The sequence below is a fragment of the Polypterus senegalus genome, chromosome 3 (genome assembly GCF_016835505.1).
Source record: "Polypterus senegalus isolate Bchr_013 chromosome 3, ASM1683550v1, whole genome shotgun sequence".
Lineage (NCBI taxonomy): Eukaryota > Metazoa > Chordata > Cladistia > Polypteriformes > Polypteridae > Polypterus > Polypterus senegalus.
In genome coordinates this window covers 101,378,790-101,404,190 of record NC_053156.1, presented here as the reverse complement: position 1 = coordinate 101,404,190, position 25,401 = coordinate 101,378,790, and the positions used below count along the sequence as shown (strand labels likewise).

General features: G+C 35.2%; 1 protein-coding gene across 1 annotated transcript in view; it reads left to right on the top strand.

Annotated features, from left to right (window-relative positions):
• The window catches only part of arhgef10 (Rho guanine nucleotide exchange factor (GEF) 10), a 222,789-nt gene that overhangs the window by 90,255 nt on the left and 107,133 nt on the right, over nucleotides 1-25,401 (top strand). Inside the window, exons 10-17 of the mRNA XM_039747694.1 lie at nucleotides 3,949-4,060; nucleotides 5,231-5,343; nucleotides 6,321-6,398; nucleotides 10,289-10,468; nucleotides 11,880-11,996; nucleotides 16,145-16,237; nucleotides 17,149-17,319; nucleotides 23,555-23,700. Of these exons, the coding sequence (XP_039603628.1) occupies nucleotides 3,949-4,060; nucleotides 5,231-5,343; nucleotides 6,321-6,398; nucleotides 10,289-10,468; nucleotides 11,880-11,996; nucleotides 16,145-16,237; nucleotides 17,149-17,319; nucleotides 23,555-23,700 (1,010 nt within the window). The remainder of the gene's footprint in view (nucleotides 1-3,948; nucleotides 4,061-5,230; nucleotides 5,344-6,320; nucleotides 6,399-10,288; nucleotides 10,469-11,879; nucleotides 11,997-16,144; nucleotides 16,238-17,148; nucleotides 17,320-23,554; nucleotides 23,701-25,401) is intronic.

Below are 25,401 nucleotides of genomic sequence, written 5' to 3'. Positions count from 1 at the left end.
CTATACTTGTGTTTTAACTGAGAATTGTTCACAGTGCTATGTACCTACACTCTGTCAAGACCACTATACAAAAAATAACTTGTGTTGTATTTGTGAATGAAACTTTATTTTCTTTACTGTTTTTATGGAGTAGTTTTCAGCTCATCAATACACTATTTCTGTTTTCTTTCATTGCTTGTTTTGCAGGTCAACACACTTTGACTGAGCAAAGCTTTGAGTTAAGAGTGAAAGAATAAGAACAAGCACATACAAATAATGAATGAATGAATAATTTGCATCTGTTTCATCAGTGGGAAATCAGATATATGTTAATAGTGAAGATAGAAAATGACATAAAGGCATATTTTATTTTGCTAAAATCTTTTGATTCTTTGCTTTTGTATATAGTTGCAGTCAGGAGTGAAGTGAAACTGTCTTTCAGCCATGGAGTGACATGATATATTATTACTTGGCTGCTGTGGTACATGCCAACAAAAGAAAAAAGACATTCAACTTCTAAATAAGCTGTTCTTGTTTGTTTCCATGTGCTCATTTACATTAAGAGGACTACCTTTATGTACCATGGCTAAGTATAATTTTCTGTAATTGTATCATTACTATGATATGTCTGCTTATATAAAAAGGCATTCTTCTTGATGTGTGCTGAAAAGTGGTATTTTGTCATCTATATTGCTCTATATGACTTACAGATATTATATTATTACAATACTTTATTAGATTGTTATAACTTAAAAATCTCCAACACCTTGTCTTGTACCCAAAGCACTGATACCATACCGATAAAGACATAAAAACTCCTACTTTAGAAATGATTTGATGAAATGTGGAACAAATAAGTGAATACTCTTGATTGCGTATCAGTGCATTATGGGTGAATGCGACTTGCATTCTATTATACACTGCATGTTTCCCTAATAAAACCTGTCTCTTATAATATAAAGGGTTCTAAGACATCAGAGAACTCTTCACCATGTGCAGAAATTTATTCACTAGCCATGTCAAACATCAGTTTCAAGCCAAAAAAATCTTCAAGCGTGAATCCTTTTATTTTTCCTCTGGTAATGTCTTGTGAACATGAGTCCAAACAATTCTTGAATTTTGCAACACTAGAAGGAAAAGATTCTTATGGTGGAAGGCCATCAAATGTTTTGCTGTTCAGTTTTATGAAAGCACAAAGTGATATAGAGCAAACCATAGTGTATGCCATAATCAAACAGTTGTATGCAGAGTGAAGAAATTACATCTGCTTTTTTGAGAAAAATTTACACACTGTACTAAATTTGAATGATGCATACTGTTCCTGCATATAGATAAGTGGATAAGAAAGGAGGGCATAGTGCAGTGTTCCATCTAAGTACTTGGTTGGCATGAGAAAAATTTGAGCACTATATTATGCATAATTATTATTTATTAATATGTAACAATTATTATGTATTAGAAAATACAATTGAAAATGTATTTATTACATGAAATGTTTGCTTCCAGCTATTCAAGCACATTTGATCAATTTATTAATACATTCATAAACAGCAATTGCATGGGTAACTTGACCATGTACTACTTTTAAATTGTACATTTGGCACAACCTGTTTATTAAAAAGTAATTCCAAGCTGATGTAGAGTTAATACAAATCTGCCTAATCAATTTCTGAACTTGCTAGAAAGATTACTGGTCAGTGGCAAGCAATGTATTTAATGATTTTAACAAATGTTTTCTTTTCATCTCTTCATTCAAGATCAAATCCGTCTAATCCACCAGAGTCTAACCCAACACATCAGGTGCAAGGCAGAAATCAAATTCAGACACAAAGAAGTTAGCGGTCAAGACAAAAATAGTATAGGAAAATGAGGGGGAAAAAGAAAAAATATGCTGCACCACCAATGAAAATCATTTAGCCACCTTCACAAAAGTCAGCAACAGAGTGCAGGGAAAAATTAAAAAATAATATATCTAGGCATACTAGTTAGCATATATTGTAATTAATAAAACAGACAGGCTACTTACTGGTTCTTAGACTGAGATCTCTGACCAAATACTGTTGTATGCTAGACCTGTAAAATATCTTTTAGATCAAGCCAAAGTGTGAATTCTTTGTCAAAGGCAATGGAACATATCTGCCATGTGTCTGATCTTCCTTTGGCTATAATGATGTATTTAATGTCAGTGTTTCAGTGTTCAGTTTAGTTACCTCAGGCTAAGTTAACAGTCAGATTTAAATGCTGTCTGTGCCCTCTGTGGCTACTCACTTAATGCTTAAAATAAAGGGGCATAAAGAATAATAAATACTAAGGTCATCAATACTATGTTTCTGATGTAGCTGTAAAGGTGGAAAAAGGTGAAATTGAGTTTAGTTAATTTGTGTGTATCAGTCGTTGGTTGTCTGCTCCTGCCCATAACATTCAACTGGCATCCAATGCTGCAAAGTATGAAATTGATGTCTGAACACTAAACCCATCGCTCATGAACTATATTTATTTTGTATTTTTGTCTTTAAAAAAAAAAAGAACAAGAATTGACTAATGACTGTTTTTAACACATTTGAGCAATGCCCTGTGATTTTGACTGGGATATTCAAGGAAGCTATCCCAGCTTCGTCTAATTCCATTATCACTTTATATTGCACATTCAGAGAATCCCACTTTGTGTAGGCTTGTTTTTTTTAAATTTTCACATTTAAAGGTGATACTGCTTAAGGTATATATAGATTTTCTCAAACTCATTTAATCAATTTAAGAAGGAATGGAACATATCCTGGCAGCACTGGGCAAAAAGCAGAACCAGCCCTGAATAGAGCACCAGTATATCAGAGGGCCCATGGTTCACCAGAATCATGATATAACATGCACGAGTTCCCAGAAGAAAGCTCACATAAAAATGAGTATGCAGACACCTTACAGACAATGAGTATGTATACAGCTGGAACCCAGGATTCTCGATCTGTATGTCAGCAGCACCACCAGCTAAAAAGTGATGCTTTGGATGTGTTTTAACAAAGTTGTCAAAAATCAGACTTGTAAATGATAATTGTAAAGTATATTTATACTTAATTTATTTGAAAGAAATTAATAACAACATAGCTATGATTTTCTTTTAGGCCATTTTTTGTTGTCATCTCTTTCATTTAAATTTGTACAATATGTGTTTGTTAATCATAAGGGAAAAGTACATTTGCAACATAGCTCAGAAAAGCATGACTTTCCCAACTCAAAGATTAAAAGTTGTGCTGATATCAAAGGTTGTACTGATAGGATGTAAATCAACTGCTTTTATGAGTGGTATTGCTCCTAGCCTGATGCTCTGTGTGTGAGGTTTGAATGTTCTTTCTGCATTTATATTTGACTTTCTTAGCAGCCTTTCGTCTTTTGGTTTATTAGCTGTTTTAACTTAGCTATACATGAAATAAAAAAATGAGACAATTGGAGGTACAACAAAAGAGGGAGAGATATCTAAGAAAGTACAGGAAAGTAGGTTGAGGTGATATGGACATGTAATGACGAGAGATGATGAATATGTGGGCAAAAGAGTGATAGGAATGGAAGTACAGGGGAAGAGAAACCAAGAGAGGCCAAAGCTGAGTTGGATGGGTAAAGTAAAAGAAGATCTGAAGGAAAATTATCTGATTGGGCAGGTGGTGCAGGACTGAGCTATAGTGAGAAGGTTGATCAAGCACATCAACACCACATAGAAGTGGGAAAAAATAGAGAAGAAGAAGAATTTAGCTATACATGAGTGCTCTCTTCAGTGAAGTGAAATCTTCAGGGCTGGTTGGTATCATGTAGAATACAGGCACTGGACTAATATGATGCTGACTAGCAGACAGGATGACTGAAAAAAGTACACTGGAGGAGTAGTAGTGTTCAAAGCTGATCCACTGATGTAATTTGTTGTAATAAAACAATATTTCTCTTGTTCCAATTTTTTATATTTATATTTATATTTTATTAAAGATGCAAAAGTTGGTAAAAGCAGCAAAAGAAGGTACCAAAGATGGGCTGGAGAAAACAAAAGCAGTTGTCAAAAGAGGGCGCTCTTACATAAAAACAAAAAGTTTTATACAAGGTAATGCAAGTAGATTTTCTTTCCATCTCCACTTTTAATTGGGCATATATTTATTCTGGCAAACATTAAGTTTTGATCAACAAAATTATGCAAACTGGCATTTGGGTTAACAACAATTTCATTTGTCCTCTATTAGCTCTTTTCTTCAAATATTCTTATTTTCTGAAAGTGTTTTGGCTTTCATAGAAACATAAGAATTTTTAAGGTTTGCAAGAACACAGTATATTCTAATCTAATATTATGTTGCAGGGTAATTTTTCATTAATGTGAAACTTTCCTATATGAATATTCCATTTCATGTTGTATTGAATTCAACTTTATGGTGACACTGTAAGTTGCCAAATAATTCTCTTATGAGTTATTCTCAAGACTTTAATAATATATTGCAAATGTATATGCTTTATTTGTGTATTTCTTAGTATAATTGCTGCTCTAGAAATCTTTGTAGTTTTACAGAATTAAAGGTACACAGAGGTGTTCTGGAACATTGTACCAGGAATAAAATGTATACTAGAAGTGCCCCACTGTATGAACGAAAAGGACCTGGAAATACTGGTTTATCATAGACATGGCTCACAAGTATTTTATTTTCTGTATTGGCATGAGTAAATTCCTAAAGACAGGTCTTAGGTATTCATGCCAATAATTTACTTCAGAGGTTCCATTTGTGACATCCTTCCAAGCTGATTAGTCATGTTTTGAGGTCTGCACATGAGGAGCAGGGTTATGTGCTAGGAGTGAATTTAAAATACTTTTAAAGATATATACTTTTGTGCGGTCTTTGACTTTGTCTTTGTTAACTTGTTGGGCTTTGTTTGCCAGTTCAATCCCCACATCACCGTCACTAGTGATTCAATAGGGAAAAATACATGTTAATAGTTATACTTTAGGTCTACACTTGTGAAGTGACTTGGCAGGATGCTTGCTATAAAAAGATGGTTTATAAAAATAAATGTCATACGTGGTATTAATATTTTGATTATAACTAAAACTGACGTTTTCCATAAAAATATAGTATCATTCTGTGCTCAGAATTTTTTTTTTTTTTGCATATCAAAGACCTTAATGTCATATATTTACATTTTATTTTTGAATACTTAATAACATATTCTTGTTTTATGTGTTGCTTGATTATATACCTGCACATTAATTGCTTGTTTTTTCTGCCAGACCGAAAGTCAGTATGCTTGGAAGAGGACGAGACAAATGTATTTATTGAAGTTGATTGTCTCAATACAGAGCCAGTGATGACACCAATGCCAGAAGGATTATCTCAACAGCAGGTGATTTAATAGGCCATTTACAGGAAAAGAAAATCCTTAAGAACTAAAGGTCCTTTGTGTCATTTTGGTTCTGTATGTTTAGAACAGGCATGGTGGCGCAGTGGGTAGCGCTGCCGCCTCACAGTTAGGAGACCTGGTTTCACCTCCCGGATCCTCCCTGCATGGAGTTTGCATGTTCTCCCTGTGTCTGCGTGGGTTTCCTCCGGGTACTCTGGTTTCCTCCCACAGTCCAAAGACATGTAGTTTAGGTGCATTGGCGATTTTAAATTGCCTCTAGTGTGTGCTTGGTGTGTGTGTGTGCCCTGCGGTGGGCTGTCGCACTGCCTGGGGTTTGTTTTCTGCCTTGCGACCTGTGTTGGCTGGGATTGGCTCCAGCAGACCCCCCATGACCCTGTAGTTCGGATATAGCTGGTTGTATAATGGATGGATGTTTAGAACAGTAGACAAACACTAGAAATTGGTTATATTGATGGGTTCATACATGCTTAAAAAGCACCCACATCTGGAACAGAATATTTTATTCTTAGCATCTTTATGTATGTTGGTGAAAATTACGTTAAAATTATGGTACTATAAAAGAATGACAGTTCTAAGTTATAAGAATGGGTAGAATTTATTTTAGCATTGTTGTCATTGCTTTTGTATATAAGATAGGATAGACTTAGACTCTTAAATCAAAAATGCACATGCTTGACCTGCTCCTAAAAATTTTATTTCATCTTTATTTTTTCATTCAAACAATGTGAAAGATACTGCAAATATATGGAGTTTCAGAAACATTAACTAACATAAAGTACAAATTCATTGGAGTTTATTCTGGATGGACTAAAGTCACTAATGTCATGTTTAAAAATTCACTAGTGAACTTTAAATTATCAAGAACAATATGAATATTACACTGATTATTATTTATATAATATATTATTTATATATTATAATTATTCAAACTAATTTAATGTGCCTTGTATTTTCTTTAGATTGTCAGAAGATACATTCTTGGTTCCATTCTGGAGAGTGAAAAAAACTACTTGGATGCCCTTAGACGTATTTTGGAAGTAAGGATAATTTTTCTTTAAGTGATTTTTATTATATCTTTTTTTTTGGCGGCCTTCTGACCCCATTAAACCCAGGAGTCTAGGTGCATTGGATAACAAGATAAGCAACAGGAAGAAATTAATATAGAAAAATGCACAAAACATAATAAACCAAGAACACCTACTACTCTGAACACAAATAAAAACTCTGCTGACATCTGGATATCATAACATTTAAAAGCAGAATGAATAGAACAAATAGATACTCTTAGTGCAGAGGAATTGGATAAACCGTTGACACTATCAGAATTATTAGATGCTATAAAATTACTTCAGAGTGGGAAAGCAGCAGGCCCCAATGGCTACCCTGCCGAATTTTATAAGAAGTTCTCCACTCAGCTAGCTCCCCTCCTATTAGCAACATTCACAGAAGCTAGAGACAATAAAATTCTACCTCAAACTTTTCGTCAAGCATTAATCACCGTCTTTCCTAAACAAAATAAGGATGTATTACAATGTGCATCATACAGACCAGTTTCACTTCTGAATAATGATGTTAAGATACTCTTCAAAGTTCTAGCTAGAAGGATGGAGAAAGTACTGCCTTCAGTAATAACAAAAGATCAAACTGGATTTATTAAAGGCCGAAATTTAGCGTCCAATCTTCGATGCCTGTTTAATGTAATATACTCACCTGCAAAGTCAAACATCCCAGAGATTTTATTATCCTTGGATGCAGAAAAAGCATACAGAAAAAGCATTTGATATGATTGAGTGGAACTACCTTTTCCCCACATTGGAGAAATTTGGGTTTGGCCTGAATATTTGTGCATGGATCAAACTACTGTGTACCAATCCAGAAGTTTGTATTAACAACATTAATTCAGACTGCTTTAAATTAGAACGTGGTACCAGACAAGGATGCCCCTCGTCACCACTACTTTTTGCAGTCGCCATTGAGCCACTGGCAGTTCACTGTCGAAATGCTTATGAGATAAAGGGGATTATCAGGGAACGACTTGAACAGAAAATTTCTCTATATGCAGATGATATGGTACTGTATATATCAGACCCACAAAATACTGTGCCTGTTGTCCTACAAACATACAACATATAAAAACCTAGACATTGACACAAATAAATGAACATATACAGGCGTGGTCTGCAATAGAAATAAAATACTGTAGTTCCTCTTTCTATTCCTTGCTTTGCACCCCAATAAATGCAAATTATCAGCAATATACTAATATCCCAATAGTGCTTCACTCACTCAGAATATGGAACCAGTGTAGGAAGCATTTTAAGATAGAGAACCTTTTATCGGTGGCACCTCTGAACGAGAACCACCTTTTTCAACCCTCGCAAACATATGCAGTTTTTAATGTCCGGAAAACATTTGGGATTAACTCACTTAGAGATCTATACATAGACAACGTCTTTGCATCCTACAAACAATTACATTCTAAATTTTACTTTCCAGCAACACATTTCTTTCACTATCTTCAGATTCGAAAATTTTTTTAATCAGAACCTGCCCAGTTTTCCTTACCTCCCACCTCCCTCTGTGCTGGAAGATATATTGATCAGTTTCAAGGACTTAGACAGCATCTCTGCAATATATAAAACCATATTACAGTTCTTCCCTTTCAAAGATCCAAGAGGACAAAGGGAAAAGGATCTCTCCCTCAACATATCAGAAAAGGAATGGAAGGTAGCAATGCAGAGAATTCACTCGAGGTCCATATGGGCAAAGCATATAATTATTCCACTCAAAATTATATATTGCGGACATCTATCTTGCTTAAAATTGTCCAAAATGTTTCTAGGGCAAGATCCAACCTGTGAATGCTGCAGTCAAGTCCCAGCCTCACTGGGTCTGCACCAAATTAACATCATTCTAAGGCAAAATTTTTAAATGCCTTTCAGACAGCCTTGGTGTCATAATCCCTCCTAACCCATTAACAGCTGTGTTTGGTGTACTTCCAGATGGGCTTAAAGTGGAGAAGGACAAACAAACTGTAATTAACCTTTACTGCACTACTGGCACGCAGACTTATTTTGCTCAACTGGAAGAATCCAAACTCTCCTCTTTTAAGTCAGTGGGTAACTGATGTTATATACTATTTGAAATTGGAAAAAAATAAATTCTCACTTAGAGGATCTGTGCAGAAATTTTTCAAAACCTGGCAGGATCTAATCAATAACATTTTAGAATAAGCTTTTAAAGCACTAAGGAAGCAGATTCCCTCCCTATTCTTTTTTTTCTTTTTCTTCTCCATTCATCTATATTCACTTATTAATTTATCCATTAACTTATTTTTAGGGCGCACGGTGGCGCAGTGGTAGCGCTGCTGCCTCGCAGTTAGGAGACCGGGTTCGCTTCCCAGGTCCTCCCTGCGTGGAGTTTGCATGTTCTCCCGTGTCTGCGTGGGTTTCCTCCGGTGCCCGGTTTCCTCCCACAATCCAAAGACATGCAGGTTAGGTGGATTGGCGATTCTAAATTGGCCCTAGTGTGGGTGTGGGTGTGTTTGTGTGTGTCCTGTGGTGGGTTGGCACCCTGCCCAGGATTGGTTCCTGCCTTGTGCCCTGTGTGGGCTGGGGTTGGCTCCAGCAGACCCCGTGACCCTGTATTCGATTCAGCGGGTTAGAAAATGGATGGATGGATGGAACTTATTTTTACTAGGTTTAAGTTTTATTCTCCTGCCCATGCTCTCTTTCTCATGTGGGGTTGATTTGTTTTCAATCCTATTCTTCTAAAATTGATCTATTTGTATGGAATGTTGTGTGATTTCAATAAAATCAATAAAATAAATAAATAAAAGCAGAATGATAATATTATAGTGACTACATTTAGTAAAGCAGCCGAAAACTGCAGATCCAAAGAAGGTTCTTTAATGAATTTTAATTAATTACATCACAGTGTGGGCTATTAAGTTAACCAATGCACATATGTCTCTATGCACCAGCCTAAAAGAACATAGTTTATCACTCTTTGATACTCTTCCTTTGTCCCTAGCTTCTAGTCCTCCCACCAGCTGAACTTTTGCACTAGCTTGGCTCAAGACTTGGTGGCAGCTGTAGATACTGTATGTTTATGTGTATTATTGATCCTTGAGTGGAAATTCACTTGCTTCAATAGCAACATAAAAAATAAAAGCATAGTACAAAACAATAAAAACAGAGTTCAAACTATAAATTAAGTAGAATTCCTAGATCTGTCCACACAATATAGTAAGAATGATGTAATAATATAACTAAATATCTTTATACAGTCTGATGGCTATGGGCAAAAAAGATCTCCAGTAATACCTCTTAGTTCATGGTAGTGGAATGAGTTGAGGGTTAAAGGCGCTTCAAGACAACACATCATAGTGAGAATGGTTAGCATTAAATGGCCTATTGTTTTGGCATCATTCTCTTTTTTGGTCATATTCTGTAGTGATTTTAGGGTCAGTCTGGTAATATATCCATCCGAATCAATTTATTTAGGCTTTTGGCAAGCCTGGATCCCTCATTTTCCTTCCCCAGCAGACCACATTATATAATCTATGTGCACCACACTTGAACTCCCTTTATTGGCTCCAATTGTCACTTTACCTCTGATGCTTCTGTTCAGTACAACAGTGTCATGGTGACCCATTCTCCACTTAAGGGGCTGTGTGCTGCTGTCTAGCAGTAAATCTGGAGAATAATTATTTCCTTTCAAGACTACTGAGGAATTCACTGATGAATTAACAGCCTCACCTCAACTTCCTCAATAAATGCCCATATGCTGACACTAGTCAGCCAAGAGATCTTGCAGTCCAATTTCTTGCTTCCCCTTTACTATCCTCACACTGTCTTTCTTCTTCTGGATAGTGTAAATACTTTTTAAAGTTATTTTACCTTTTATATCTTTTATCTTTTAACAGAATTATGAAAAGCCTTTATCTGAAATGGAACCAAAATTGATAAGTGAAAGGAAGTTAAAAATTATTTTCTGTCGGATCAAGGAGATTTTGCAATGTCATTCTTTGTTCCAAATAGCATTAGCCAGCCGGGTTGGAGAATGGGATGGTTCTGAAATGATTGGTGATGTTTTCGTTGCTTCGGTAAGTGTGTAACTTATACTGTTAATAAAAACAAGTGACAACATTTTTAAAAAGTCATGTTACACATATGATACATATTTAACATTAAGATTAATTTTCTTGTGAAATTTTCTGACGGCTTATGTGGTTTACTTTTGTAATGAATAACTAGGCCACAGTTGTCTTGTTAAACAACATCTGCCTTATGTAATGTAATAAGAAGTTAACAGCTGACTTGATGATATGAAATACATCTGCACAAATTATAAATATTCAGCATTCTGGTAACTTAATGATTTTACTTTTTCATGTTGGTCACACTTCAGAGAATCTGAAAGAAAGACAAGAAGATAAATACTACCAAATGCTCAATGGAAGTCATAAAAATGCATAGGTTAGAAGAAAAATCCGAAACTATACCAAACTTCTTGGTCTAATAATCAAAAAATTGAAGTTTCGGCACACTGGGTAGAAAGTAATGTCTGGATAATTTTAGCATCCAAACAAGAAGGATGCTTGTGAGGAAAACAACTGAGCGGTCAATAGACACCTTGAAAAAGCCACAAAGTTCATAGTCTAAGTGTGAAGTAAAGATACATTATTCAACTCTATGAAGAGCTTCAATAACAGTGAACTTTATGGAAGAATGCACTACCCAGAATCTTGTTCAGGCCCATCTAGAGGTTGTGAAAAAGCAGGAGAGAGTACCAACTAAGGTTTGGTATGTAAAACATGAAACATCAGAAAGACAAGCTTCTCCTCTGTTTGAGAGGTCCAAAATAACTGTGTTCCTTATTCCTAGATGATGAATTATACACATTTTACTTCAGGCTGAGCATTCTTTGGTTGTTAGCTCTCATGCTCACAGAGCCCAAAGACAAAATCAGACTTGTCGGGACAGGTTATTGACTAGTTGGAGTGAGTTGCTGGGTATGTCAGACTAGATGACTGGTCATCACAGGCGCATCCTGCCGATTTCGTGCAACTAACTAAGATGATGTAAATGAAGGCTACAACTGAAAATCATAGTTAAAGCCATCTAATGTGTCACGGTCTTAATAGTGTGTACTGAGACATTTAATATTAGTACAGGGTAGAGGTCATATGCTACCTAGCATACAGTATTTCAGTTTTTAATTTTTAGATATATTCTGAAAGGTAACTATTTTGTCACAGCTAATTTCAATTTAATACAGATTGGAACAAGGTGTGTACTCCCATTTGTAATATAGTTACGTTTCTGAGGCACCTTTTATGCAAAATATGTGTGTGTGTAAATATATACAAGTTTAAAGAAATTGATAATATATTTAGAATTAAGCTAATATTTTATGTACTGCATTTAGGATTGGCTGTTTGCATCTCTGTCTTTTTTTTCTTTACTCTTAATATATTTTATAATATTTTAAATGCATTATCTGTTTTTATACAGTTTTCCAAATCTATGGTTCTGGATGCCTATAGTGAGTATGTGAATAATTTCAGCACTGCCATGGGTGTTATAAAGAAAATGTGTGCCACTAAGCCAGCCTTTCTTGATTTTTTAAAAGTAAGTAACCATTTTTTATTATCATTGCACAAATGGCTATACTCAATATACGTTAAGTGTTAGAGTTTCATCTATGTCTTTCCAATACTTGCCTCAGTCTGAGAATTCACTTTGGGGTAACTCTGCTTACCAGCGATCCTTGAGTTAATGCACTCACAAGCTGCTCATCTGATAGAGCAGTAAAGAAACATCCCCAGACAATCTGACAGCTCACTGCATTGGACAGCTTTTCACATCAGGCTGAGTTCTCTCCTTATCCAAACCCCCTACTGTGCACTCCATGGTGGTTACAGTACTTACTATAAATAGTAATATGTAACAATAATATTAATCTGTACCAATAATGAACATTGCCTTTCTTTTATCAATAACAAAGAAGTGCAAGCTAAGGCTATATTTAAAACAAATTCACTCTTAACACAGTTATGGCAACAAAGCTATTATCTGTTGGGTTTTGGTCACATTAAGTTTATCGCTTTCATATGTTCACCAATTATGCCTCTGACACTTGCATGCACCATTTTGTGCATTTTCAATAGCTGTCTACAAAACACAATCAAACATTTACATTATACTGATTTGAGCATGCCTAAATAAATACTATAAATTTTTATAGAGCTAAATTAGGTCAGAAAACTTCTTTCACTTTTTCAATATTGTCATAGGTTTCATGATTTCTAACATATTGAGCATTACTTTTTCAAAATGTCTTTTTTTAAATCTGTGTTGTAATTAGTAAAATAAGGAATTGAACATACTGTACAAGGATTCAATCAATAATACTTGTTATGCATTTATGTTCCATATCAAATCAAAACCAAAAGAGAGTTACTGCATGCCAACAAAAAACCTCAGTTTTAAGTCTAATGGCTTTATATCAACAAAGGACTTTTAGGCCCCAAACTCAAAGTGCTTTTATGATCTTAGATGTTGTGTAGACCTCTCTGTGGCTGTTAATCGAAGAGCCACAGTTCTAATCTCAGTGTGATACTCCCCTACAATGGACACACAGCAGTTTCTCCCCTCAACTGAGATTCACCTAGTTTTGCGTGGTATTGAATTTCTTCAACATGTTTCCTGGTACAAACAGAATCTTCGTAAATTTTCTTAAGAAGCATTGTCACATTAAAGTCAAAAATCTTGGTTTTGCTCAAGTCATAAGCTATTTGGATGGATAGATAAATATGAGATAAAATTACAGAATGTTAATTTTATCTGCCTATATATGTTAATTTAGCTAGCAGTAACTCAGCTAAGTTTAACAGTATACAAGTGAGGGGAACAGTGGGATGATAAAATGGCATAAAGTAAAAAAAGCTTTTAAATGCAGCACAGTGTGATGCACTACTGCTTGATTGGTCTAAGATATGTACAGCAAAGATGGGGGTTTAGATTATGTATTTCATGTATTTATGCCATAATTCAAGTATGGTAAGCTGTGGTTACCAAAGAAACACACACAGTGCATAATTTCTTTCCATAACGACTTCATAGTCTGGGAATTTTTTTCTTCAGACATTTCTGGGGACATTATATAGGTTAAACAATAATAATATAAGAATTTTTAGAATTTATACTTTTTTGAAAATATATAGAAGTTTAATACACATTTTGCTTGATAAAGTCTTTTATCCATTTTAGCCCTAAGTTACTAATACTAAAAAAAAACTATTGTGCTGTGAAAATTGAGAAAAATTAGTAGGAAGTGGTTGTTCCAGTTGAGCGCTTCAATGGAACTGGAGTCTCCTGGAAGGTGGTTGGCTCACCGCAGAAGGCAGAGGGAGTCAGGGAGGTTTGTGAGAGTTGAGCCCGAGCATGAGTGTCCTGGCTGTTGGGGAACCGAGTCTCGGTCCGGCGGGAGCTGAACGTAGCCAGAAGATGGAAGGCTACCGGACCAGGAAGAGAGTCAGCTGCAGGTAGGGAGACTTCCCAGTTGCACGGCCTGTATGGGAGAAGCAAGACAGCCGTCAACTAGAAGAAAAAGAAGGACAATTTCCTGTCTGTTGATTTTTAACCTCCACTTTAACACATCATTTGTATGGATTATTTATTTATTGAACTATAAAGTACTACACTATGTACACTGTCTTTGTTTTTTTGTTTTTTTTTTGTTTTTAATAAAAGCACTTTTACACCATCCCCTTGTTCCAAGTGTGATTTGTTCCCATCTGCCAGTTCATCTGGTTACATTACCGATGGTGTTGGGTTCAAGAGGCTTCCAAAACAGTAAGAGGGAGGATGGAGCATAAAGTAGGACCTGTACCATCAAATCCCTGTGGGTTCAATGTTCCAGTATCACAGCTACACAAAACTTTATTTGTGTTCAGTTTAAGTTCCCAATGCAGGACAACATTCCAAAATATGAAATATCTTATTGTTACATAATAAAATGCTATTCTTGCTCAAAGTATGTTCGCATATTATTAAGACTCTATATAAATGTGTTAGGTGTTAAACTTCATTTAATAAATAAGACAATAGTCTACACATCACTAGTTAAGTTTATATACAATACAACATGTTCTTTTAGAGAAAGATCAAAAGCTTTCTGATTTCATAATAAACTAAACATATGCAGCATTTCCATCAAGGCTGAAGGGGATGATCTTTCATATCCAGAGGTATTAGTTCACAATCATTCATGGACAAGGTGTTTTGAGTGTAGCAGAAATGATACCCTACAAGCTGTCATCATTTCAAGATGAGCTTCTATAAAGGCATGGATTCATGTTTGCATACCTTTTAAAGCTGCCTAGCTTTCTAACAAATCCTCATTTACATTTCTTAAAAATCAGCATTTACAAGAACCAGTAATCTTCTGGAGTTCTCCTTTGGAAAAACAGTCTGACATCATTAAATTACACAATAAAGATTTAAATATCATCAATGACCACCTTTAATCCTAAAACAAGCATGACGCCTGTGATCTTTTTCTTGTGTTTTATAAATATGTTTAGTCAAACTGACACTTTATTGATATATTTCTGTTACCGAATTGCATGCAGCACCAGTAAGTGTACTTCTTGCCATACACCCAGTGCTGCAGGATAATAATAAAACAGATGTTTTTACTTCAGTATAATAAGTATTGTGTTAGGCTTCCTATTTCTTGAAAAAATAATTGGACAACATAACACATGCTACTTTTATTGCATCACCCTACTGCTTTCAAGATTGTGTTGCTGACTTTAGCACAGACATGCACAGACTACAAAATTCTTAGCTGTAACCCGGTTAAGGGTTTGTATGGCCTTATAATCTGGTTACTCATAGAGAAATCTATGTCTGGTAACCAGGTTTCTCTTTCCAGAATAAGGGTTTATGTGGTATTTTAGAAAGCAGGTTTCTGTAAATAATTCGGCTGTTGAGTCGCATGTAAACACACTGATTGACATGATTATGTAACAGGATAAAAAGCCAAGCTCTTAAATTAAGTTTTGTCCTGGGATATGCTAGCAAATTAGGCACATAATAATAAGGTTTATGTTTGCCCCCTTCTGAAGAGTAGTACACCTTTGGTGGATACAGTGTGTCCAGAATCTTTGCTTTACTTAATTTATGTGAAAGAGAACAGAGAAATATATAGAGCAACACAATTCTATACTACCAGTCAACTCTCTGTAAAAAAAAAAAAAGTATTATCATTTTTTTGTATTTTTATTTATCATTAAATTTCTGGTATTGCTGTCTACTTACAACAAAAAAGTATGTTTCATAATAACAGCTTTATTTCTGCTGTCAAGAATAATGCTGGGTTTGGTGTGGTTTAGAAGTGATGCATGCACTGGTTTAAATAGAGTAAAAGACTCCTAATAACTGAAGGCAATAAAAATGATTACTCATATAAGAAATCTACTCTTATCATGCCCCAAATGCAAAAGAATCTGTGAAGAAAGCATATTCAGTGCATTTAAATGACTAGATCAACACCAATATCTTTACACCTTTAGGAACTGAATTAAAGAGTTTATAGATCGTTCCTCACAATCCTTTTGTAGAGCCATAACTTTAAATTTAATTTCTGCCTAAATAAACAATAAGCCAGAAACCTCAGCTTTATTAAGAGTGTCTTTTGTGGCCTTTGTTTCCTGAAAATCCTGTGTGCTGTCATACTTGGCTAACTAAATACTCTATGTCATTCCCTACAGCAATGCCAAGAATCAAGCTCTGATCGTATAACATTGTATGGTCTAATGATGAAGCCAATCCAGCGTTTCCCCCAGTTTATCCTGTTGCTGCAGGTAAATTGGCTCTTTGTTTTATTTTGATCTTGAAAATAAGCTGTGATTAATTACAAATAAAAAAGGAATTTTCTGTGCATTTTAAGGACCTAGACTAAAAATAAAAAACTTTCCACACATACTGATTTTTTCATTATTTTGTTTATTCATTAGAAGACAGATTCATTGTTGTTGTTGTTAATTAGAAAAAATCCAATGGCCAATATCTTTTCTTTGTGTAAAGCTTCCTAACCTACTACCCAAATATTATAGTTTAATTGAAAAAGAAATATGTGCCTCGTTTTGCCAGATAATGATTTTGAATACATTTGCCTGAATTGTCATAGTTGGGTCAAATATATGCTATGTCAATAATAAAAAAAATTAATCAAGTTAGTCATGCTTTTAATTCCCACAGCAACAATGAATATTTTACTCTAAATGACATCCTAATAATTTTATATTAGTACATATCATTTCATACCTGCCTGTAACCACCCTCTCTAATCTTAACTGCATTTGAAAAGGGAAAATATTGAACATGTTTTGTGGGGAAAATGTACTTATTTTTTGTTTATTCTTTAATATTATTTATTTGGCAGATGCTTTTGCCCAGGGCAGCTGTCAAGATCAAATACATTTAAAATGTTTAAACTTGATATTAAACACATTGCTTTCCTCAGCTGTAATAGAAAAAGTCTTACCATAATTCAGAAATAAAGAAGCCACCAGAAATATCTTGGTCATTTATGGGAATTCAATGAAAAGCAGTCTGACGGGCTAAGTTATGATCTAGAAAATATGTTTATAATGATATAAAGGCATTGATTCATAAAATTGCTGCATGCTTCATGGGTAGCACAGTTCATATGACAGTGGCTTTAATCTATAGATCAAACCAGGTGTAATCTCAGATCTGTTTGATTTTTAAGGATATGTTGAAAAATACACCAAAGGAACATTCTGACAGATTGCCTCTTCAGATGGCACTGACCGAACTTGAAACACTAGCTGATAAATTAAATGAAAGAAAAAGGGAGGCTGACCAGCGGTGTGAAATTAAACAGATAGCCAAAGCCATGAATGAAAGCTATCTTAACAAGGTACTGTAAAGAAACTTTTACAGCACTCATATTTTTTATATACTTTAACTGAAAGTTTTCCTTTCTAATAAATAGTTATTTTAAGTTTCTATTATATCATCTGTCATTGATAAAAAATTTTTTAATATAGTATTTGTTGAATCTTAAAATCATTTTAATTGACCATTGCTGTGTATGGTTTTTGTAGTACTTTTTTTTCTCTTTTCACCTACCACCATATTTTTCAGATTCAGGTAAGTTAAATCTCTCCATTATTGCCCTGTTATTTTCCATTCAGTATTTAAACTAAAAGCCATTGATTGTGAATCTTTCTTAATTATATGTGCCATTCTTGGTTGGCTGGCCAATGGGCATCTCCCATAGTCCTTTCCTGGACTGGACCTTGTGGTATGTCTTAAGAACAGTGTCTAGACTTTCACCATTCTGAAAAGTAAAGAAGCTTGGAATTTGAAGATGAATACCTACATTAAGAAAATTTTCTAGTTTACTTTAGGAACTTACTACGTCCCATGTCATGACTGCTGTCTAATCTCATCTGTCAACCTGTCAATCACCATTGCAATTAAGAAAGGGCTCAGTGCTAATCCATGATGTAATCCCACCTTTTCCTTGAATGCATCCATTAGTCCTACCACATACCTCAACACTGTCACACTTCCCTCATACATACCACTCTGTACCACTCTTACATACTTCTCTGCCACTCCTGACTTCCTCTAATAGTACCAAAACACGTCCCTTGGCACCCTGTCATATGCTTTCTCAAAGTCCACAAAAACATATTTCAACTCCTTCTGGCCTTGTCTATACTTCTCCATTGCATCTGTCTTGCTCTTTTCCAGCATGAAACCACACTGCTGCCCACTAATCATCACCTTCCTTCTTAACCTAGCTTCCACTTCTCTTTCCCATAACTTCATTCTGTGGCTCATCAATTTTATTCCTCTGCAGTTACTACAGTTCTGTGTATCTCCCTTATTCTGAAAAATCGGTACCAGTACATTTCTTTTGAACTTCTCAGCCATCCTTTCACTTTCCAAGATTGACTTAAACAATCTGGTTAAAAACTCCACTGCTATCTCTCCTAAACACCTCCATGCTTCCACAGGTATGTCATCTGGATCAACAGCCTTTTTTTCTTCATCCTCTTCATAGCTGTCCTTACTTCCTCCTTGCTAATCCATTGCACTTCCTGATTCACTATCTCTCCATCATCCAACCTTCTCTCTCTCATTCTCTTCATTCATCAGCCTTTCAAAGTACTCTTTCCATCTGCTCAACACACCTTCTTTGCCATGTCCATCCTTTTCGTAAACTCCACAACAATCTGACCCTCCGACTTCCTCTCCTTGACACCATACCTACCCATCACCTCCTTATCTCCTCTGTTCCTTTCACCAACATGTCCATTAAAATCCACTACAATCACCACTCTTTCTTCCTTGGATACACTCTCCACCACTTCATCCAACCCACTCCAGAAATCTTCCACACACCCATCTTGTGCTGCATATGCACTAAAAATATTCATAATCACACCCTTAATTCCATCTTCATAATCATCACTCTGTCCAACACTCTTTTCACCTCCAAAAAACTCTTGACATACTGTTCCTTCAGGATAACCCCTTCTCTATTTCTCTTCCCATCCACACCATGGTAGAACCATTTGAACCCTCCTCCAATGCCACCTGGCCTTACTCCCCTTCCATCTGGACTCTTATGATATATCAACCTTCCTTCTCTCCATTATATCAGCTAACTCTCTCCCCTTACCAGTCACACTGACAACATTCAAAGTTCCTATCCTCACTTCCCCTCTCTTTACCTTCCTCTTCTCCCCCTGCTTCTGGACATGTCTTCCCCCTATTCTCCTCCTTCGGCTAACAGTAACCCAATTTCTGCCAGCACCCTGTTGGCTAACAACACTGTGGCTCGGGGCATCACTCATCATGTATTTGAAATTTCTGCTGTCTGCTTGTATTAATTTGCACATGCCTACATTTTTTTAATTTTGTCTTTGTTGAGTTTTGAAAATTGTACAGTTTTTTTCCTCTGAATATTTATTTTCCCTCTGATGTTGGAGTAATCTGCAATTTTCAAAAAGTTTGATAAAAGCATTTAGTGTAAAATTCTAGTTGGCAGTGAATGAACTAGCTCCTAACTCTTCTTCTTCCAAAGGAAAATCTCCAGAAATGTGTTCCTTATGCAATATATGCAAAACACTTTCCAAGAATTGACTGCTTCTTAATTTCTAAAATATTTCTCATGTTGATGTCTACTGCAAAAGAGGAGGATGGCTGTTTTACTATAAACCTTATGATTTCTAATAGCCATCCAGACTTCATTAACCACCAGAGACAGCCACCTTATTTCTGTTTGCCTACTGACATTGAGAGTCTTTATAATTAGATTGCTGGTATCTTTTGGTCTATTTAGAACATGGGCTCTTCTCCTCTCCCCTCTTTGTCATCAGACTTGATGCTTACTTGCTCTCAGTAAATATTCTGTCAATAACCCAGTTTTTACCTGCTACAGCAGAAAAGGGTCCACTGAGGAGTCTGGAATATGCTAGTCACACTACTTTATTTTAACAATGTAGGTCAAATAATCATGCCACCTGTTCTCGTCAGCCTGTGTGTATATCTTGCATAATTGAGTAATTCATGTAGTTATCTCCATGCTTGCATTTTACCAAAATGCAGCAGTTGTCTGCACTTTAATCCCTTTACACCTAGATGTTTTACAGTATGCAGCCCAGATTAATTTTTCTTTCTTCTCATTTCTTTTGTTAGTTATACTGACTAGCCATGACTTGGGTCAAAAGGCGATTATGCATGCTGAAACTGTTTAATTTGACAGTCATTGTATGCTGTACTTCTGAATGTGTGTTGTATTGTTTATGTGATTTTTGCTGACTCGAGTGTGCACTCTTAAGATACAAGTCTTCAGTTTGTTTTGGACATATCTTTGCCACAGAATGCTGTCATTTAAAGAAGCGTTGGTTGTAGACCCAATTAAGGACACAATTATTCTTAACTGAGCAGGATGTTCCTTCAGTTTGCAGTTTTAAAAGATCCATCCCTCCAGTTTCAGATCTGTTTAGTCCTGTTCAGGACAGCAGGGTCTGGAACCAATCCATCATGTCCAGGACAGGAACTAAATGTCATCCACTCATGCATCACTCCAATTTGGAGTTACCTTTTAAAATGACAGCCATGTTTTTGTTTCATGTTTATGCTAAGATAATTAATACAGGTCTGTTTGATTTAACTTGGCTTCCAAAATGTTTTGAAAAAGCCCTTTTTTTTCTTCTTACCATAGTATGTCTTGTAAAAAGAATCAGTAGACCTAGTGGTCCTTTAGAATGAAGAATACAAGGTAGTATTATACAGAATACTTAAAATAAACATGGCCTAAATGCACGAGTACAAAAAGAGAACATTGTTTTTGTCAGTATAGTTAATAGTTCAGTTTGTATAATACAATTATATAATCCAGTTCATTTTGATTATGAAATGGAACTAATTGCTTACTGCCAATTGGGATCTAGTGTTCATACTGTGTAAGTATAAAATTATGTATATTTTTAAATGTCTACAGTATGTTGGTAGCTATCAAGTATGTGAAGTTCCATTTTAACATTGTGTTGAGTTATATTGTGACCGACATTTTCATAGTAGACTGAGTTGCTCACATTGTCCTCATGCATATACAGTACCGTATAGAGTAACAACCAAAATGTGTTAATTTTCAGGAACACTAGACAATATTTTTGACTGACATCTTTTTTTTAAACATTTAGTTATTTCCAATGGAAAGCTTTGTTTTAAAACCCTGCTGCTCTCCATGACTTCACTTATTTAAAAAATATAAAATCTGGTTCTCTGTACAGAGTGGCAGCAAAAATCTGCAAATGATTCATCACTAATGACAGTGTACTCAGCACAGATGATCTCCCTGGGCCTTCAGAACATAGAAACAGATGCTGTGAACTGTTTGTGAGTGGATGCTGAATCACCATACTGTTTTTTTTCCCGTATTTGTTTAGTGTGACAAAATCAACTGTGGGCTCGAAGGTTATACTGCTTAACAGACATATCACCCAATTACCTTCTCCCAAGATGCTGTGAACATCTATTTATCTCATAACTGTTTGTTTCCATCTTATATTTAATTTAACTGGATTATGTCTTTTTGGCAGTGGTGCCTTAGCTTTCTCAGATATGACAATCAACAATCCCATGCTGAATATCCATTTTAACTTTTGGTTCTGTAATTAAAATGGATTAACCGACTTTTTTTTAAATCTGTTTACCCGTTATGGTTCCAGGAGGTTGTCTGTTACAAGTTAGTTTATCACTAAACATTTTTGTGCACACCTAATCAACAGATCAAGCAATACATTTATTCTCTTGGTGGTTAACAAAACTGAAACACCATAAGTGTAGCTGCTTTTACCCAAAATTACTGAAGTTCTTCAGCTTTTAGTTTGCTTCAGCAGGATATGATTCAGGCAATAGTGTGACACGTGTTCAAATAATTCCACAGACCAAATATCTTCATTTTAATAGTTCTTTAGTAAAATGTCAAAGCAAAGCAGTTCATACAAAAATAGAGCAAAATTGATATTAAAGAAAAGTTCTTATTTAAGAAAAGTTCTATTTAAGGGTTATATATTTTGTTTTATTTCTCTAAGCTTGGTCACACAGTCATGCTTGCAGACATGATAAGCACTTTAAACATGGTCAGAAAACTGTATGCCATCTTCTATTTGCAAACATATCTGATGGTCCATGCTAGCAGTAAGACTAATTAGTAACTGGCTTAATTAACACTCTGTTTTACAGAGTGTTAATTAAGAAAGTTCTATCTCATGTTAACTTACAGGGGGTGAAAGGCTATTTCATATTCTAGTTATCTATAAGAAGCTGATATTCTAGAGAAATTAAGCAAGCATCAACATCAAACGTTTATTTCTAAGATTGGCTCTTACAATAAAAAAAAATGGCAGGTAAACTGGCACACATACACCACAAAGGAGTGCACCACAAAGTAAGGGAAAAAAAGAACAAAAAAGTAGACAGAAAAAACTGCCTCATGAAGGAACTCCAAACCAGCTCCTTACTAAGTGAACAGCATGAAGCCAGTTGTGCATAGTAGAGCTGTTAGAGTTGTTGAAAGATAAGATTGTACAATGAAGACTTCCAGATTACAGAAGAGACAAGGACAGGAGATTTCTAGCCAGAGGCTAAAAGCATCTTAGCTACAATAGTTACAGTCATTAAAAGCCTTTGCTAGGAGAGAGAAGGGAACAGTGAAAAAAGTGATGGAAGGTAAGAGGACAAGAATTTGAGGGGACAAAGAAATGGGAAGAGTGAGAGAATCATGGAGAGTTTCTGACAATGTTTTGTTTCTAGAGTTGGACTGAATTAAGATCAGTGAAGGATTTCTGGGACAGAGTCTTTTCAGATGTTTATAGATATTTTGTTTGTGTACAGTTTGTAATCAAACAAGTATCAAAGAAAGTTTACACTTAAAGTAAAAGCCACCAGAAAAATGCTGCACAAATATGCTCCACAAGGGGTCAGCTTATACTCTACAGAAAGGAAAGAAATTGATTTTGTGAGACCTCATAGATTTTGTCAAGATGTCAGAATAATTTTTGCTTTCCTTTTAAATGCATGTTCTCATATATTATTCGGCAAAATCCAATTGAAAGCATACTTGAGAGGTGTATTGAAGCATAATTGTTTTCTTGAGTAGACAAATAGTATACAACGTGGCTTATTTCTAGAAGATGTGAAGGATAAAGATGTTGCATGCTGGAAATGTTACTGAACACAGCAACAATAAGGACGACTTTCTGATTCATCTGTAGTGCCTCTGATTGCCAAGGCTTAGGTTTATTTCTTGTCCTAATTGCCATGTGTTATCCATCCTTCTTTTGTGTAATAAGAAAAGTCATCATTGTTTCAACAGACTGATATTCAGTAAATCTTTAACTTATGGACAACTCAAACGTAAGTAGTGCATTTGATTGTAAGAGACAACAACTGTAATGAGAATTGAACTGAGGACTTTGTAACTTCGAGAGAGCAGTGCCAACTACTGCATCTCCACACCACCCTCCCTGTAAAGTTACCTGTTTACTGTAAAGTGAATGCTGTGCTGTTTTTTTTCTATTTTGGATAGGTTTCTTAAATACTGACATTTCCATCCTTTATAATTTCAGCTGTTGAGTAGTGGCAATAGATATCTCATTCGTTCTGATGACATGGTGGAAACTGTTTACAATGAGAAGGGAGAAGTGATCAAAACCAAAGAACGGCGACTGTTTTTGCTGAACGATGTTTTAATGTGTGCTACTGTTAATCTTCGGTAAGAACACATATGTAAAATAAACTAACTGATCTTCATTGTTAAGGTTTGAATAGTGTACAGAACTGTGTGCCACGGTGCTTGTTTTATTTATTTATTTGTAGTACTTTTTTCAAGAGTTTGTTAGATAATTTAGACAGTCATATTTGTGATAAATGTGTTATATCTCAGCCATGCAATGCTTAGGGGCTTCTATTGATGAATACAGATCTATTGCTAAAAACTATTACATTTTAGCCTATTAAACAATTTCAGTAAAATTAACCTTTATAAAAGTAGTACAAAAGCATGCTTTTTGTTACGAATAAAATTTAGTATTACCAAAACACTGACACAACAGGCAGTGTTGCTGTTTCATGGTTCTTGATTCCAAATGAACATGTTGGACCCATTTTCAAATGAGTTACTGAAAATGCTGTTTCCTGCTGGTCCAAAGATATGTAATCAAGTGGATTACCAACTCTTCATTAGTCCAGTATGAGCAAGGGTTCAAGTGTAAGAATATACCATGCTATGGATTGGTTTGCTGCTTAGGGTTGTTCCTGTCTTGCATTGACAACTGATAGTGATACTGTCTTGCACAACTACTGATAGTCACCCTCTTCCACTAACTACATACTGTACTGGAAAACATGAACTATGGAAATGAATGGAATAATACAGCATAGCCTATTCAACAGTTGAACATTTTTCCCAAATAAATATAAACTTACTTAAGTACAGCAGTATTGTACATTTTCAGTTATATTTTATGTTAATTTTATAAAATAACGACTAAACACACTATTGTAAAGTGCTGCAGTATAGCTTACTACAAATTATCTTCCCTTTTAAAACTAAGGTCAGGAGGCCAGAGCCTATCCTGGCAGTGCTGGACTGAAGACAAGATTCAGCCCTGGATGAAGATACCAGCAGGGCCATATCATTTGTTATTTTCTGGCCACATGAGTGCTACCTTGAACAGTGTAAAAGGTTTAAGTAAGTCATAAATCACAAAAAAAAACTCCAAGGTGGTTACAAATTAGGTCTGCCTGCTCTCAACTGATGATCTCAGATTTGGGAAGAAAAGACGACACTCATTGATTAAATGAAAATTATAAAGCAGTGGTAAGAGAATGGATAATTCGTAGGCATTGTTTACAAAAAGATGTCTATGGCAATGTCATTTTAGTAGATTGTAATAGATTCTAGTAAATTTATTTACACCCCGGCTGATGGGCTGTTTTCACTGTGTTGTGTTTTTTTATTGGACCAGCTGTTAATTTTCATTTGTACCTATTATCTTTTAATATGTCTTCTACAAAGGTATCTGCAGTGCTCAACCATTTATAATAAAGATTCTCTTTGTAGCAATTTTTTAATAAACAATACTTTGATTTCCTGTTTTTAAGGAGTGAGTTAACTGATATAGTCCTTTTATTACAGAACATTGAAAAACAGATGGCCACTTAAAATTATGTGAAGAGGATGAATGTTCTGGAAATAATGATCTCATGTTATTGCAGCAAGAGAAAACAAATAGAAATAATAATGAGAATTAAAGTTTCATGTTGTTAGATTTGATGCTCTCAATTGTAATGTCCCATAAAATTTTGAACTACAAATCGATTGGATTAAATATTAGATTAAGTGTTTTACTGGAGTCAGTGTATGAAAAGAAACATCAGAATTCATCAACTGTCCTTCATTCTGTACTTCTAC